This window comes from Hylobates moloch, unplaced genomic scaffold, assembly GCF_009828535.3.
Source record: "Hylobates moloch isolate HMO894 unplaced genomic scaffold, HMol_V3 SCAFFOLD_9, whole genome shotgun sequence".
NCBI classification, from domain to species: Eukaryota; Metazoa; Chordata; class Mammalia; order Primates; family Hylobatidae; genus Hylobates; species Hylobates moloch.
In genome coordinates, this window is record NW_026652284.1 from 9,161,617 (window position 1) to 9,177,571 (window position 15,955).

Sequence of the window (15,955 nt, forward strand, 5' to 3'; positions counted from 1 at the left end):
GCGGGTGGATCACGAGGTCAGGAGATCGAGACCATGGTGAAACCCCGTCTCTACTAAAAATACAAAAGGGCGCCTGTAGTCCCAGCTACTCGGAGAGGCTGAGGCAGGAGAATGGCGTGAACCCGGGAGGTGGAGCTTGCAATGAGCCGAGATTGCGCCACTGCACTAAAAAAAAATGATACCAGCTACTTGGGAGGCTGAGGCAGGATAGCTTGAACCTGGGAGGCAGAGGCTGCAGTGAGCCAAGATCATGCCACTGCACTCCAGCCTAGGCAACAGAGTGAGACGAGAGAGAGAGAGAGAGACAGAGAGGGAGGGAAGGAAGTGGGAAGGGAGAGAGGGAGGGACGGAGGGAGGGAGGCAAGGCGGGCAAGCAGGCAGGCAGGCAGGCAGGGTACGGTGGCTCACGCCTGTAATCCCAGCACTTTGGGAGGCCAAGGCAGGTGGATCATCTAAGGTCAGGAGTACGAGACCAGGCTGGCCAACATGGTGAAACCCCATCTCTACTAAAAATACAAAAATTAGCCAGGTGTGGTGGTGTACACCTATAATCCCAGCTATTCAAGAGGCTAAGGCAGGAGAATCTCTTGAACCTGGGAGGCAGAGGTTGCAGTGAGCCGAGATTGCGCCACTGCACTCCAGCCTGGGCGACACAGTGAGACCCCAACTCAAAAAAAAAATAAATAAAATTAAAAATTAAAAATTAAATCTAAATTGTTGACCACATCTACCTAAAATGCCTCATTCCCCACACCTTGGGATCCTCTCTCCTCTCTGTTCTCTGATCAATTCTCTTGCTCCTGGGACCCTCACAACAATGTATGATATACTTTATATGCAACAAGAAAAATGCAATCAACACAATCTGTTCAGACCCACTGCCATATGCATTACTTTAAGTAGCAGTTAAAAAGCCCAAACCTTCTAAGAACACTCAGAAAAAGTCTAGAAAAACACAAGGTTAATAAACTTTACCAATTGAATCTGCAAATATATATATTAACCACTGGCATTAATGACCTCTCTAAAACATTATTTCATTCAAACAAACATTAATGTCATAGTTGTTATTAAAGTCACCAGAAGGGAGGGGAAAGGCTATGTTATGAAACTATCCCAGTGGTACGCACTCCAATTTAGAAGAACTTTTAACACGTCAGATTTTATACAAAAAAGCATTTAAGCCAGTATTTATTTTCTATTCAAGGCTCTGAATGTTTAGAAGACATGTATTCGCTGCCTCCTAGCTAAACAAGAGGCGGCTCTCGTACACTTGGGCAAGGACTTTTTAAACCTTTGCCAAATGAAAATATTTTCTACAGGAATCATGAGCTGATATCAATGGATATTTACAGACAGCTCAGAAGCAAGCTCTGACCTTGCCAATTTAGGATTTTCAAGGTCCCCTTCCGACTAGTAACAAGGCACTAGTAACTGAGGGGCTCGAAAACTCAAAACGACTGTACCCTACCTGTGACTCCCTACCCCCACTGTTCCTTTAATAATTTTAGCCCAGAGTGAGGGGGCCTAAGGAGAAAAAGAAATTCAAGTCAGTGCGTTTTACTATTTACTTAGTACTCTGATAAATGCTTGAAATGCATGGCAAAAAAAAAAAAAAGAGTAGGGATTATCCAAGAATTCTAATGATTTGTTATCCTTTTTACTAATTCCGTAAGTAACAAGAAACTAGCATGAATTAGTCAAATCATTTTAAAAGTAAACATAGGCCAGGCGCGATGGCTCACGCCTGTAATCCCAGCACTTTGGGAGGCTAAGGTGGACAGATCATGAGGTCAGGAGATCGAGACCATCCTGGCTAACATGGTTAAACCTCATCTCTAATAAAAATACAAAAAATTAGCTGGGCGTGGTGGCACGTGCATGTAATCCCAACTACTTGGGAGGCTGAGGCAGGTGAATCGCTTGAACCCAGGAGGCGGAGCTTGCAGTGAGCCGAGATCGCACCACTGCACTCCAGGCTGGGCAACAGAGCAAGACTCCGTCTCAAAAAAATAAATAAATAAATAAAAATAAACATAATCTGCTTAACACAAGGGCTTTAATTCCCCAAATCATAAGCAACCCTAGTCTTCCATGAGCCTCTGTCTACCATCAGTTCTCACTGTCCACTGAGAACAGAGTACAGCCTGTCCTTTGCTGGTTGCTGGGGATGGAAAGACCAAGGGGAAGCCTGCACCCTGAGGCCACCGAGAATAAAAGGCAGGAGTCTTCTCCCAAGGGGAGGGAGGAGCATTGGCCAGAGGTGCAGCTGAGAAGAGACACAGAGGACAAGCAGCTCTGGTAAAAATCTCAGGCCCTGGGCCCACAATTTGACTATTAATACTCTGTCATCTAAGTTTATCAATACTCAGGGCCAGTTTCCTGAATGTGCCAGGAGCCAGGCATAGAAGGTCCCCAGGGTTGGTTTAAAAACCTATTGCTGGCTGGGCGCGGTGGGCTCATGCCTGTAATCCCAGCACTTTGGGAGGCCGAGACCAGCCTGACAAACATGGAGAAACCCCATCTCTACTAAAAATACAAAATTAGCCGGGCCAGTTGTGATGCGTGCCTGTAATTCCAGCTACTCAGAAGGCTGAGGCAGGACAATCACTTGAACCCGGGAGGCGGAGGTTGCGGTGAGCCGAGATGACGCCATTGCATTGCAGCCTGGGCAATAAGACTGAAACTCCATCTCAAAAAAAAAAAAAAACCCTATTGCCCACCAGGTGAGGTAGCTCAGCCCGTAATCCCAGTACTCTGGGAGGCTGAGGCGGGAGGATCACTTGAGGTCAGGAATTCAGAACCAGCCTGGCCAACATGGTGAAATCCCGTGTCTACTAAAAATACAAAAATTAGCCAGGCATGGTGGTGGGTGCCTAGTAATCCCAGCTACTCAGGAGGCTGAGGCACGAGAATCGCTTGAACCCAGGAGGTGGAGGTTGCAATGAGCCGAGAGTGCGCCACTGCACTCAAGCCTGGGTGACAGGGCGAGACTCTGTCCAAAAACAAAAAGAAAAACCTGTTGCCATCTTGAAATTTTTTATGATTTTTGGGCCAGATGCAGTGGCTCACGCCTGTAATCCTAGCACTTTGGGAGGCTGAAGCGGGTGAACTGCCTGAGCTCAGGAGTTCAAGACCATCCTGGGCAACCTGGTGAAAGCCTGTCTCTACTAAAAGTACAAAAAATTAACCAGGCTTGCTGGTACATGTCTGTAATCCCAGCTACTCGGGAAGCTGAGGCACAAGAATTGCTTAAACCCTGAAGGCGGAGGTTGCAGTGAGCTGAGATCGTACCTCTGCACTCCAGCCTGGGTAATACAGCAAGACTCTGTCTCAAAAAAAAAAAAAAAAAGAAAGAAAAAGAAAAACATTTTTAATAATTTTTGAACAAGGGGCCCCACACTTTATTTTGCATTGGCCCCTTGGATTATGTAGCTAGTCCTGTCACTCTTCATCATTAACTACATCTGAAATATGCAAAACTCAGTGAGACTAGATTCTGCATTTCAGATGGAATTAATTATATCCTTTAAAAGCCACTTAATAGACAACCTTATACAAATCATTCTAAAGTTTTACATTTCTTCAATTTAAATTTATGACATTCAACTATTTTGAAGTGGTCCTCAAAAGCACTATATAAGAAAAATGTTGGCCAGGCGCGGTGGCTCGCGCCTGTAATCCCAGCACTTTGGGAGGCCAAGGCGGGAGGATCACGAGGTCAGGAGATCGAGACCATCCTGGCTAACACGGTGAAACCCTGTCTCTACTAAAAATACAAAAAAAAAATTAGCCGGGCGTGGTGGCAGGCGCCTGTAGTCCCAGCTACTCAGGAGGCTGAGGCAGCAGAATGGCATGAACCCGGGAGGCAGAGCTTGCAGTGAGCCAAGATCATGCCATTGCACTCCAGCCCGGGTGACAGAGCGAGACACCGTCTCAAAAAAAAAAAGGAAAAAAAAGAAAAATGTTAGGCTGAGCATGGTGGCTCATGCTTGTAATCCTAGCACTTTGGGAGGCTGAGGCAGGGAGATTGCTTGAGTCCAGGAGTTCGAGACCAATCTGGGCAATATGGTAAAACCCCATCTCTACAAAAAAAAAAAAAAGCCAGGCATGGTGGTGTGTGTCTGTAGTTCCAGCTGTTCGGAGGGCTGAAGTGGGCGGATCGCTTGAACCTGGGAGGACGGAGATTGCAGTGAGCTGAGATCGTGCCACTGCACTCCAGCTTGAATAAAAATTTCTTTGCTATGCTTTAAGTATGTAAACAAAGAAGATATCCATTTTTACTGAGTTTTAAAATTCATTTTGAATCTAGACGTATTTCTAAGTGTTTTATATGTTTGAAGACTGGGTAATTGAGGAATAGTTAAATAGAATCAAAGGACTAGAAAAAATAATTTACTTTTTAACAAAGCACATTTTTAGCCAACTAGCATAACAAAAATGTAATGAATGAAGAAATGTCAGCTGGACATGGTGACTCACACCTGTAATCCCAGCACTTTGGAGGGCCAAATAGGGCAGACTGCTTGAGCCCAAAAGTTCGAGACCAGCCTGGGCAACATAGGAAGATCCTGTCTCTACAAAAATTTTAAAATTAGCCAGGCGTGGCGGTGTGCACACCTACTCAGGAGGCTGAGGTGGGAGGATAGTGTAAGCCCAGGGAGGTTAAGGCTGCAGTGAGCTGTGACTGTGCCACTGCACTCCAGCCTGGGCAACACAGCAAGATCCTGTTTCAAAAAAAAAAAAAAAAAAAAAGAAAAACATCATTTTTCTAAACTAGTTGTAGTTTGAAAATTCTCGTGTTTTTTCCAGTCCCTTTCATTAAGTTAAGCCCTGCTCCTGGAACCAGGATATTGACTCTGCATGTGTCCGGGTGGGTGTCCCCCAAACACTGCACGTGTAGCCCTGTGCTAGGCTCATTCCCGAGAAATCTACAGAAATCAAGGCCTAGGCCTCAGTGCTCTCAGCCTCTCTTAATGTGTGAGGTGGTAAAAACAACAGACTGTAGGCCTGGATGCCTGCAAAAATACGAAGGCGTGATAAAATTTAGTCCTCAGGAAAGCTGACCAAAGGCTCAATGTTTTTAAGAAAAGAGTTGCTCTGTGAGCTACTAAGAGCCCCATAGCAGTAGAGTTCAAACAGAGGCTGAATGATCAACATACAGGGACATATGAGGAAATGTCTGTTTTACAGGGAAGGCTATTTAAAGTATAGAGGAAAGAACTTTCAAAGTTCCTTTCAACTCAAAGTTTAAAGTCTGGAGTAGAAATTATATGAGAGACAATAGCAAAGGAAGGAACTGGTTAGATGAAATGCCAGTTTGCACCTAGACTAGGAAAAATTTAACTTAAAATTCTAACAAACTAGAAAACTGTGAATGTGTATTTGATCAGAAAAATGCTCCTGTGAGTGATTATGGAGCTCAAGTGGATATAGGATGGTGCAGCCACTTTGTACAACCAACTGGTAGTTCCTCAAAATGTTAAAAACACAGGCCGGGCACAGTGCTCATGCTGTAATCCCAGCACTTTGGAAGGCCGAGGCAAGTGGATCACTTGAGGTCAGGAGTTGGAGACCAGCCTGGCCAACATGGTGAAACCCCGTCTCTACTAAAAATACAAAAATTAGCCAGGCAAGGTGGCAGGCACCTGTAATCCCAGCTACTCGGGAAGCTGAGGCAGGAGAATCTCTTGAACCCAGGAGGCGGAGGCTGCAGTGAGCCAAGGTAACATCACTGCACTCCAGCCTGGGTGACAGAGTGAGACTCTATCTCAAAAAAAAAAAAAAAAATTTAAATTTAAAAAGTTAAATCTAAGAGTTACCCTAAGCTAGTCACAAAAGGCCGTATCATGATTCCATTGACATGAATTGTCCAAAATAAGCAAATCCATAGACAGAAAGTAGACTAGGGGTTGCCAAGGGATGGAGGAGGAGGGAGATGGAGAATGAGCGCTAACAGGTATGGGGTTTCTTTTGGGGGTGATGAAAGTGTTCTGAAATTAGATCGTGGTGATGGTTGCACAACTTTGTGCATATACTAAAATCACTGAAGTATATGCCTTAAAAGGTTGACTTTTATGGTATGTGAATTATATCTCAATAAAGCTGCTTTAAAAAAAAAAAAAGGAGTGGATGCAGAAAAAGGTGTTTTTTTTTTTTGGTTTGTTTTTTTGAGACAAAGTCTCCCTCTGTCACCCAGGCTGGAGTGCAGTGGCATGACAAAGGTGGTCTTCCTTTTTTTTTTTTGAGATGGAGTTTTGCTCTTGTTGCCCAGGCTGGAGTACAATGGTGTGATCTTGGCTCACCGCAACCTCCACCACCGGGTTCAAGTGATTCTCCTGCCTCAGCCTCCCGAGTATCCCGAGTAGCTCGGATTACAGGCATGCACCACCACACCCAGCTAATTTTATATTTTTTAGTAGAGATGGGGTTTCTCCGTGTTGGTCAGGCTGGTCCCAAACTCCCGACCTAAGGTGATCCTCCCGCCTCGGCCTCCCAAAGTGCTGCTGGGATTACAGGTGTGAGCCATGGCACCCAGCCAACTTTCAGATGTTTTATAGGTATTTAAGCTGCTTTAAACTCTGCTACTTTGAAGTACGTGGATCTCTGTCAAGAACCTTTAAAAATAAAAACTTCAGTAACAGATCTTGTGAAAATTTTTAATCTAATAATTATATCCTAAAGCTAAATCAAAAAATGAGCAAAAATATACCTAAAACATAGGAGAGAAAGAACCCATCAAATCAGGGACAACTGAAAGCAGCATTCTAGTTCCTGGGTGGTAGCAGCTCTTAGGGAAAAGATGGGTATTGTATGTCAGGCTGACACAGTGGGGAGGCTGTCACCATTTAAGGGTTCCTATATATGGCCTTTGCATAGCCTCAAAATGTCACTTTTCAGGGCTTGTTACTTTGGCTTCTTTTTTTTTTTTTTTTTTTTTAGCGACAGAGTCTTGCTCTGTCGCCCAGGCTGGAATGCAAGTGGCGTGACCTTGGCTCATTGCAGCCTCAACCTGCCAGGCTCAATCAGTTCTCCAGCCTCAGCCTCCTAAGTAGCTGGGACTACAGGCATATGCCACCATGCCCAGCTAATTTTTTTGTATTTTTAGTAGAGATGGGGTTTCACCATGTTGCACAGGCTGGTCTCGAACTCCTGGACTCAAGCAATTCACCCATCTCGGACTCCCAAAGCACTGGGAGTACAGGTGTGAGCTACCATGCCTGGCCATTTTTGTTGTTGTTGTTGTTGTTGTTTCGTTTTGTTTTGTTTTTCTGAGACTGAGTCTCACTCTGTCGCCAGGCTGGAGTACAGTGGTGCGATCTCGGCTCACTGCAACCTCCGCCTCCCGAGTTCAAGCGATTCTCTTGCCTCAGCCTCCCCAGTAGCTGGGACTACAGGTGCACACCACCACGCCCGGCTAATTTTTGTATTTTTAGTAGAGACAGGGTTTCATCATGTTGGCCAGGCCGGTCTCCATCTCCTGACCTCATGATCCACCCACCTCAGCCTCCCAAAGTGCTGGGATTACAGGCGTGAGCCACCGCACCAGGACTTGGTTGTTTTTTAATGCAAGAACATGACATTGCATAAATAATTTCCACCAATCTTGAATCTGTAGTCCTGAAACACTACTAAAATCCGTATTTTGTAGCAAACCAACATTTTAAATTTCACTTATAAAGACACATTTCTTCAAGCAACTTTTTTTTTTTTTTTTTTTTTTGAGATGGAGTCTCACTCTGTCACCCAGGCTGGAGTGCAGTGGCACAATCTCAGCTCACTGCAAGCTCTGCCTCCCGGGTTCACGCCATTCTCCTGCCTCAGCCGCCCAAGTAGCTGGGACTACAGGCGCCCGCCACCACACCTGGCTAATTTTTTGTATTTTTTTTTTTTATTAGAGATGGGGGTTCACTGTGTTAGCCAGGATGGTCTCGATCTCCTGACCTCGTGATCCGCCCACCTTGGCCTCCCAAAGTGCTGGGATTACAGGTGTGAGCCACTGCGCCCGGCCCCTTCAAGCAACTCTTCACACCAAATTAAGACCCACTGAAAAAACAAGTTTTAATGATCTAAGCCCTCAACCAGAATACATAAGAAATAGACTCTTGGTGGTTTTTTAGGATAATCAGATCTCTATTTTGTTTCAACTCTTATAAATGAAAACTCAATTCAAAAAAAAAATTAAAAACGTATTTTCCTGTCTCAGAAAGCAATAATAAAAATAACTCAGTACTTTTTTCCTTTGTTCTAAAATTTTAACATATCTCAGCTTCCTCATTTTAAACATTTAGACTTGGTTTAATAAGCTTCACTAGGTCCTGCAGCTAGTGTTATGAAATTAGAGCATTTTCTAGTTTCAATGTAATATTTTATATCCCACAAAAATTTCATTTTTTGGTCATATTCTTCATAACTAAAACTGAAACATTAGTTGCTGGTTTTGGCTTAAATATCAAATACTGGCACAGTATTTGATAATGTATGATATGACCTCCTAAACCTTCCTTTTGGAAAATAATTCCTATAAAACTGCTTGGTTTCATGCTTTTTCTCCCAAAAGAAATATCCAGCCAAAGGATGAATTCCAGCTAACTGAAAGTTCCAGTTAACCGAGTTAATGCTCTAAAATTGGAATATATTCAAAATTGTTCGTATTTTATTATTTCTTCAGCAGTTATAGGCCTCCTTTGAGAAATGTTATTTACTTTCAGTATTAAAAATGTTAGACTATGGGTAATACTGAGGTCTATATTCGAATGACTTTTTTCCACGTTACTTCTGAGAAACGAGGTAACAAATTAAGAAACCATCTTCCCAAAAAAGCTGAAAATTACAGTATTGTTTTAAAGAGACTGACAGGGGTAGCCACAGAGCTACAGCCTTCAAAGGCCGAGACAGAGTTTCATGATCTAACATCCCCAATACTGCAACCTTGAACTTTTTTTTTTTTTTTTTTTTTTTTTGGTATTTTTGTAGTGACAAGGTTTCACCATGTGGCCCAGGCTAAGTCTCAAACTTCTGGGCTCAAGCAATCTGCCTGCTTAGTTCTCCCGAAGTGCTGGAATTACAGGTGTGAGCCACCGAGGCTGGCCCCATGATCCTTGAAAATTTACCCACTAATGAATTCCCATATCCACACTGCAGAATTTAAGTTTGGGCCAGGTGCAGTGGCTCACACCTGTAATCTCAGCACTGTGGGAGGCAGAGGCAGGTGGATCACTTGAGGTCAGGAGTTCAGACCAGCCTGGCCAACATGGTGAAACCCTGTCTCCACTAAAAATACAAAAATGAGCCCAGTGTGATGGCATATGCCTGTAGTCAGCTACTGGGGAGGCTGAGGCAGGAGAATCTCTTGAACCCGGGAGGCGGCGGTTGCAGTGAGCCAAGATCACGCCATTGCACTCCAGCCTGGGTGACAGAATGAGACTCTGTCTCAAAAAAAAAAAAAAAAAAAAGAATTTAAGTTTGCTTTACACTATGTAATTTTTTTCAGTATATAGCATTTATCTGTGAAGTGAAAATTAGGATGCAAAGCTACTACGCTGTCTAAACTGAAATGCTGTTATCCATCCACCCATTCATTCATTCAGTCACACAATACTGGCATGCCTCTGGTGTGCTGGTGACGGGAAACATATGCAAAGCAGATACCCTTCCATCTTGGGGCATATGTTCTACTGAGGGGAAACAGACGATAAACAATTCAATAAGTAAACAACAAGGCATGTTAGAACGGGCTAAGTGCTATGCAAAAAGAAAAAGTGTTGCAGGGAAACAGGATTTTAGGGGTTCAGGAAATTATTTCAAATAGGATGGTGAGGAGAGGCCTCACTAAGCCCGTGTGCAAATGGAAAAATAACAGTGAATTTTATTTATTATGTGGCTTCGAAATGCATTACATGGTTTCATTTTTTAAATATTCATATAAGCTTTCTATTTTCTCTGCTTCACTGTTCTATTTCCTGATCTCCATGAAGAAGCCAGGTAGCTGACGGACATGACCGTCCAGGGCATGCCAAAAATATTTCTTCTAATATTTTGGCTTACTTAATTTGTTTTTAAGATGGAGTCTTGCTTTGTCATCCAGGCTGGAGTGTAGTGGCGCAATCTCAGCTCATTGCAACCTCCGCCTCCTGGGTTCAAGCAATTCTCCTGCCTCAGCCTCCCAAGTAGCTGGGATTACAGGCGCCCACCAGCACACCCGGCTAATGTTTATATAGTTAGTAGAGACAAGGTTTCACCATGTTGGCCAGGCTGGTCTCGAACTCCTGACCTCAGGTGATCCGCTGGCCTCGGCCTCCCAAAGTGCTGGGATTACAGGCGCCAGCCACTGCACCCAGCTCTACACAATGTTTTTTGAGAACTACAGCTATAATTAAACTAAAATTTGAGGGTCTCTACAAAACTAAGAGTCAAGATGCAATTTATATTAGAAAATCTACCATTTTCTCCAGCAGTCTGTACGTAATCTAACATTAACGATTATTAAAGGTAGCTACAGCATGAACATGAGTTCATGTCGTACTGCCTTATAGCAGTAAAAAATTCGGCCGGGCGCGGTGGCTCACGCTTGTAATCCCAGCACTTTGGGAGGCCGAGGCAGGCGGATCACGAGGTCAGGAGATCGAGACCACGGTGAAACCCCGTCTCTACTAAAAATACAAAAAAATTAGCCAGGCGTGGTGGCGGGCGCCTGTAGTCCCAGCTACTCGGAGAGGCTGAGGCAGGAGAATGGCGTGAACCCGGGAGGCGGAGCTTGCAGTGAGCCGAGATTGCGCCACTACACTCCAGCCTGGATGACAAAGCAAGACTCCATCTTAAAAACAAATTAAGTAAGCCAAAATATTAGAAGAAATATTTATGGCATGCCCTGGACGGTGCCCAGAGTGTCTCCAAACTGTAAATTTACATATGAAATTCACTTGTAATGTTTCGAAATGAAATTTTTACTAGCATTTCATGCAATAATTCCAAGACATTTTCTAACTTGCAACCTGAAAAAAAAAAAACAAATGCGACCAAATAACTGATGTGTAAAATGCCTTTATTCTGAAGACTAAGAATCTTGAACTACTGTAACCGCACCAAGAAAAACTTAGAGAAAGCAAATTACAAATGACTCAACTAGTCAACACACCTTTCACACAAGATTTCTGTCGGTCTCGGGTAATGAAGATATTCAAAGTTGAAATGTATGCTGTTTAAGTAACCAAGGCAATTAAATAATGACTAACAAATGTAGGTGCTATTTAAGAAAGCACCAATTTTAACAAGAAATGGTATCACTGACTTAACTAAATATACTTCAACTGTTCCCAAAATACCCAATCCAAGCACATATTTTTAAAATGTGTGGGTTTTCCCCAAGAGAAGCAAAACTTTGACATTTCTCTTGGATATATTAGAGTTTCAGACCTCCAACCCACATCTGGAAAGAACATTTCAAACTTAGCTTGATGTTACTTTTAAAAATCAAATGGCTAGCAATGAGATACTTAGTGACTAAGATCTAAATTTGACAGAGTCAACAGAATGTTAGAAATGAAATAAAAGAAGTATTCAAAGTTTATCATTCTCGATGTTTAGAAAGGAACATGGAACAAAAGATGCATTTGCCGCCTCTGCCCTTTAATTCGTGAACACCATACTTCTCTCCTTATGTCACGCCAGGGAAGGGAAAATGAGAATTTTTTTAAAACTTGCTAAATTCAAATATGACCATTTCATCTAGATTTCTATCAATCCTCCCCAAAATTTCTTTTGATTAAAAAAAAAATCAGAACAACAGATTTAAGCCTGCAGTAGATTCTATAGACTACACCTAGATTACTTTGCTCTAAGGCCAAGGAAAATGTTTACGATTTCAAGATCCACTCAGAAGCAAATACTGTATCTGCAATGCGTAAGCTTTTCGTTGGCAAGACCAGTCAATATCAGAGGCATGCAAGGTTTAAAAGGTTAAGTGGATGAAGGTTAAAAGCTAATAATAAATTAGCCAAGAAATATTACTTCCCACCGAAACATAAAATAATTTCTGTCCCACAATCCTAAAAAACCAGAGAGGTTTCTCGTTTTTGTAGAGGACATCTAACCCTCCACGGTCTAAATGACCGTCAGAAAAACTGCACCAAGGCACCAGGGGTAGCAGAGACGGAGATTTCTAACACTGGGTGAGCCCGCGGTCGCAAATCTCATCGCGATTTCACCTTTGGGTGAAAAGGTGGGAGGGAAGCACGAAGTTTCAGCCTCGGCTCCACTGGAAACAGGCAACGTCTGAAGGACCCTGGGAGGAGGCGGAAAGGGGCGAAATCGTGGTGTCCGCGGTGCAGCAACAGAGAATCGGGATCTTGGAAACGGGATGCGGAGGAGTGGGCTCTTATGTAAGCACACACCAAAACTGTGCGTGCACCCCCCGCCTGATGCACATCTGAGCACACGTACACACAGCATCTCACCCAGGGGTGCAGCCCTAGCCTGCGTGCGCCGCTGAGCAGGGCGGACTGACCCTTCGGCCCGTCTGCACGTCCCCCCAAATCAGCGCAGCCACCACCATGGGCTGCAGTGGGGGCGGCCCAGGCCCAGGTGCCCCGCCCGGGACGGAGCCTGGCTTCCCCGGGACGCCTGCAGCGCGCGCCCAGTCTCCTGCGCCCTGGCCCCGGCTCCGCGAGCCCGACCGCTAACCTGAACCCCACGCCCTGCCCCGGCTCCCTGCGCTCGGACCCGACTCCCCGAACCCGGCTCGAATCCCGGCATCCGTCCCTACTCCCGCACCCGGAACCGAATCCCCGCACCGGGACCCGAATCCCGCACCGACCCAGCGGCCCGGCCCAGCCCCGGGGCTTACCTCGCGCGGCCCAGACCCCGCCGCCGCACAGCAGCCCGGCCAGCAGCAGCCGGGCGGCCGGGGCCAGCGCGGGCGCGGGGCGGCGCAGCATCGCCAGCCCGGGGCGGGAGCGGCAGGGAGGCGCGCGGGACGCCGAGCGGAGCTCTCGGAGCTCTCGGGGCTCTTGGGGCTCTAGGGGCCTGGGGCCGGCTGCTCCGCGGCGCGGCGAGCTCCGGGGGTCCAAGGAAGAGCCGCCGCCGCCGCCGTGACGCTGGGCCGCGCGCTCGGGACGCGGCGCCCTCCCCGCCTCGGAGCAGCGCCTTGCTGGAGGCAGCGGCAGCAACTAAGATGGCGGCGGCGCTCTCTCTCGGGTCCGGCGAGGGTACCCGGCCGGGGGCGGGGTGGCGGCGGGAGAGGCGGGGATGGGGAGTGACGCGAAGCGCGCGCGCGGCGGACCCGGGGAGCGCGCGGGCCCGGGAGGGGCGGGGGAGGGGAGCGGAGGGAGCGCGCGCGGCGGACCCGGCAGCGGGCGCGTGCCTCCGAGCCCGTCGACCCCGCCTGGAGCGCGCGCCCGCGGGGACGCGCCTGGGGTGGGTTCCGCGCGGCCGGGAGGGGCCCGGGGGACTGTATCCCTTTCCCCGGCCGCAGATGGAGAGCCTCAACTCCGCGTCCCTACGCGCGCTCCCGGGCTCCTAAGGCCGGGTGAGCGGTACCCGGGGACCCGCGCCTCCTTCTCCACCCCGAGGACTCATCCTTCCCACCCGCTCCGCCGAGGAGCGCAGACCCCGGCGGGGAGTGCGGCCCAGGACCCTTGTCACTTCGGGCAGGTCGCGTCGCCCCCCAGAACCTCGGGGTCCTCGTCTCCCCAGTAGAGGTGATGAGAGGGGTCACGAAAGGGGGTTCAGGAGACGAGGTCAGCGAAACGCGCCTGGTAAACAGTTAAGGGCCACGCAGCACTACCCGCCCCGGCTCCCGCCCCGGAACCTTCCCCCAGGGAGTCTGTCCTGAATTCACTGAAGGAATCTATTTGTGACTTTCTAAAGGCGGCTGGTGTGCGCGCTCTTTCTCAGTGACATGGTGCGATGCTGGTTCTTAGAAATGCGGAGGTCCGAATGGATAGAGAGGACAGAGAAGCCCTCCCCCTCTACCGTGTATCCCTACAGGGATCTTGGGATCCTCCCATTTTCCCAGCGTCCAGCGGCCCCCTCCTCCTCTCCTCTGGACCCCTGGCACCCCCCGCAGTGGAGGAAAGGCCTGGAACAGCTGTGGATGGGCGTGTGTGCAGGCATTGTACCCTATGAGACACTATTGGCTCCATTTTGCAGATAAGGAAACTAAGTCAGAAAGGTGCAATGACTTCCCCCGTTGGGACAACTATTGTAAAAAGAATCAGCCCTCAAGGACAGGATGTTCGCATTAGGGGGACACCAACAGCAAAAAGTGGAACCCTGAAATGTTCATTTTTTGAGACTGCTGGAGGAGCTATCCATGAACGTCATTGCTCCAGGTGGGGGTGGAGAAGGCTGGTTTGTGGGGCGCAGAGGACTTATTTAGGAGACTAGTGGGCAAAGAGCCCAAAAATGTAGATTGAGGTCAGATTGGGGGAATGGACTTGATCCTACAGTCAACAGGAAGACCTGGAACGGCTGGGAACAGCGGTGTGATGTGACCTGGGGAAGGCTTCAAAAGCAATCTAGAATCCAACTCCCTGAGCCTTGTTCCCTGTAAGCGTCCTGCACCAGAGCCTACAGATTCCACCTCGCTAATGTCTCTCCTTCCTTCCCCTGCTCCCCCTCCCCTGGGTTGAGGGACCGGACTCTCCTTGGCTGGACCCTTCCCAAAGCACCTGCCTGGCCCGGGCAGGCTCCAAGCCACACCCACCACTCCTTCCAGCCAAGGCTTTGAGTCATCCTCTCCCCTGGTGACTCCATGGGTGTTGCCATTGCTTCTGCCCCTCCTGGAGTTATAAACTCACTGAGTGCCTCCCTGCTGCCACCTCATCAGGTCCAGACATCTCTGCCGGGCTTCCCATCCTCCACCCAGCTGACCTCAGGGCATGCTGTCTGCCACTGTCTCCTCTTATTCATTCCCCTCCCAGGGCCAACATCACACTTCCTCCTCCACCCGTACCCGAGCCTCAGGTCCTTACAAGGAGCTTCTGGGCTGTCTCCTTCAGGAAGTCCTCCTGCCAGCCCTCCCTCTCCAGCCCCCAGATGCTCTAACCAAACAGTTCAGCTTTATAATCTGCTGCCTGTGCTGTCAACTGACTAATCCATCAGTGTCCTTTTCTCCTCCCCACTGTATTCTAGTGGGAAGGACCCAGATGGTCTAGTCAGACAGGACTGGACTTCAGTGCTGGCCTCTGCGAATGCAAACGACCTTGGACAGGTTATGGAACTTTCAGAATCTCTTTCCTCACCTGTGAAATGGAACAATATCTACTTCTTAGAGTTGTGAGAATTAAATGAAATGATGCCATATAGATCTAGAAATACCAGGCTCTATGTGGCAAATAAATGAAAGTGCCACATAGAGCCTGGTATTTCTAGATACACGAGTTTCCTTTTCCCTTTAAGAAGAAGGCTTCTGTGCTTCTAGTATACCAGCGAACACAGTAGGTACTCAATAAATAGTGATGAACTCAATGAATTGCTGAGTTAGGTTTTATTATTAGAGATCACATCTCAGAGGGTGAAAAAAGATGTACCCTGTAGATTTCCAGGGACCTTCGAGATTTGCAAAACATAAAATCAGAAAGGTGTAATCTCAGAACTATGTTTTCAGTCCATAGACTGATGATGCCAAGAGGGGAAATTTAATGTGTTCAGTTCTATTCAAAACACAAACAAAAGCTCTTCAGCGTCTGGAATCCTGATCCCTTTATCTTCTCACCCTTACTGTCCCCTAAAGAAACAGAGATAGATCAAAAAGATCCAGCGTCAGGTGGGGCAGATAGACGGCTTGGTGAGCTCAGTGCAATCTGCACCTGCTGGGATTTCACCCACATGAGAGTGAGTCCGGCCGCAAGCCTCAGCTTGAAAGTCTCGGCAACGGGGGAACCAGTAAACTCAGTTTCTCTGCCTGACAATAGCCTCGGCCACACTGGCACATTTCAAAGGTTTCCCCCATGAT

The 15,955-nt window shown here is 47.2% G+C and overlaps 1 protein-coding gene across 3 annotated transcripts in view; it reads right to left on the reverse strand.

The window, feature by feature from the left end:
* The window catches only part of CLSTN1 (calsyntenin 1), a 91,879-nt gene extending 78,146 nt beyond the window's left edge, over nucleotides 1-13,733 (reverse strand). For 2 of the 3 annotated variants that reach the window (XM_032758847.2, XM_032758848.2), the window contains exon 1: nucleotides 12,845-13,733. In XM_032758847.2, coding sequence (XP_032614738.1) covers nucleotides 12,845-12,935 — 91 coding nt within the window. In that variant the 5' untranslated portion in view covers nucleotides 12,936-13,733. The remainder of the gene's footprint in view (nucleotides 1-12,844) is intronic. The other variant, XM_032758845.2, reaches the window with a different exon arrangement.
* Nucleotides 13,734-15,955: the final 2,222 nt, after the last annotated feature.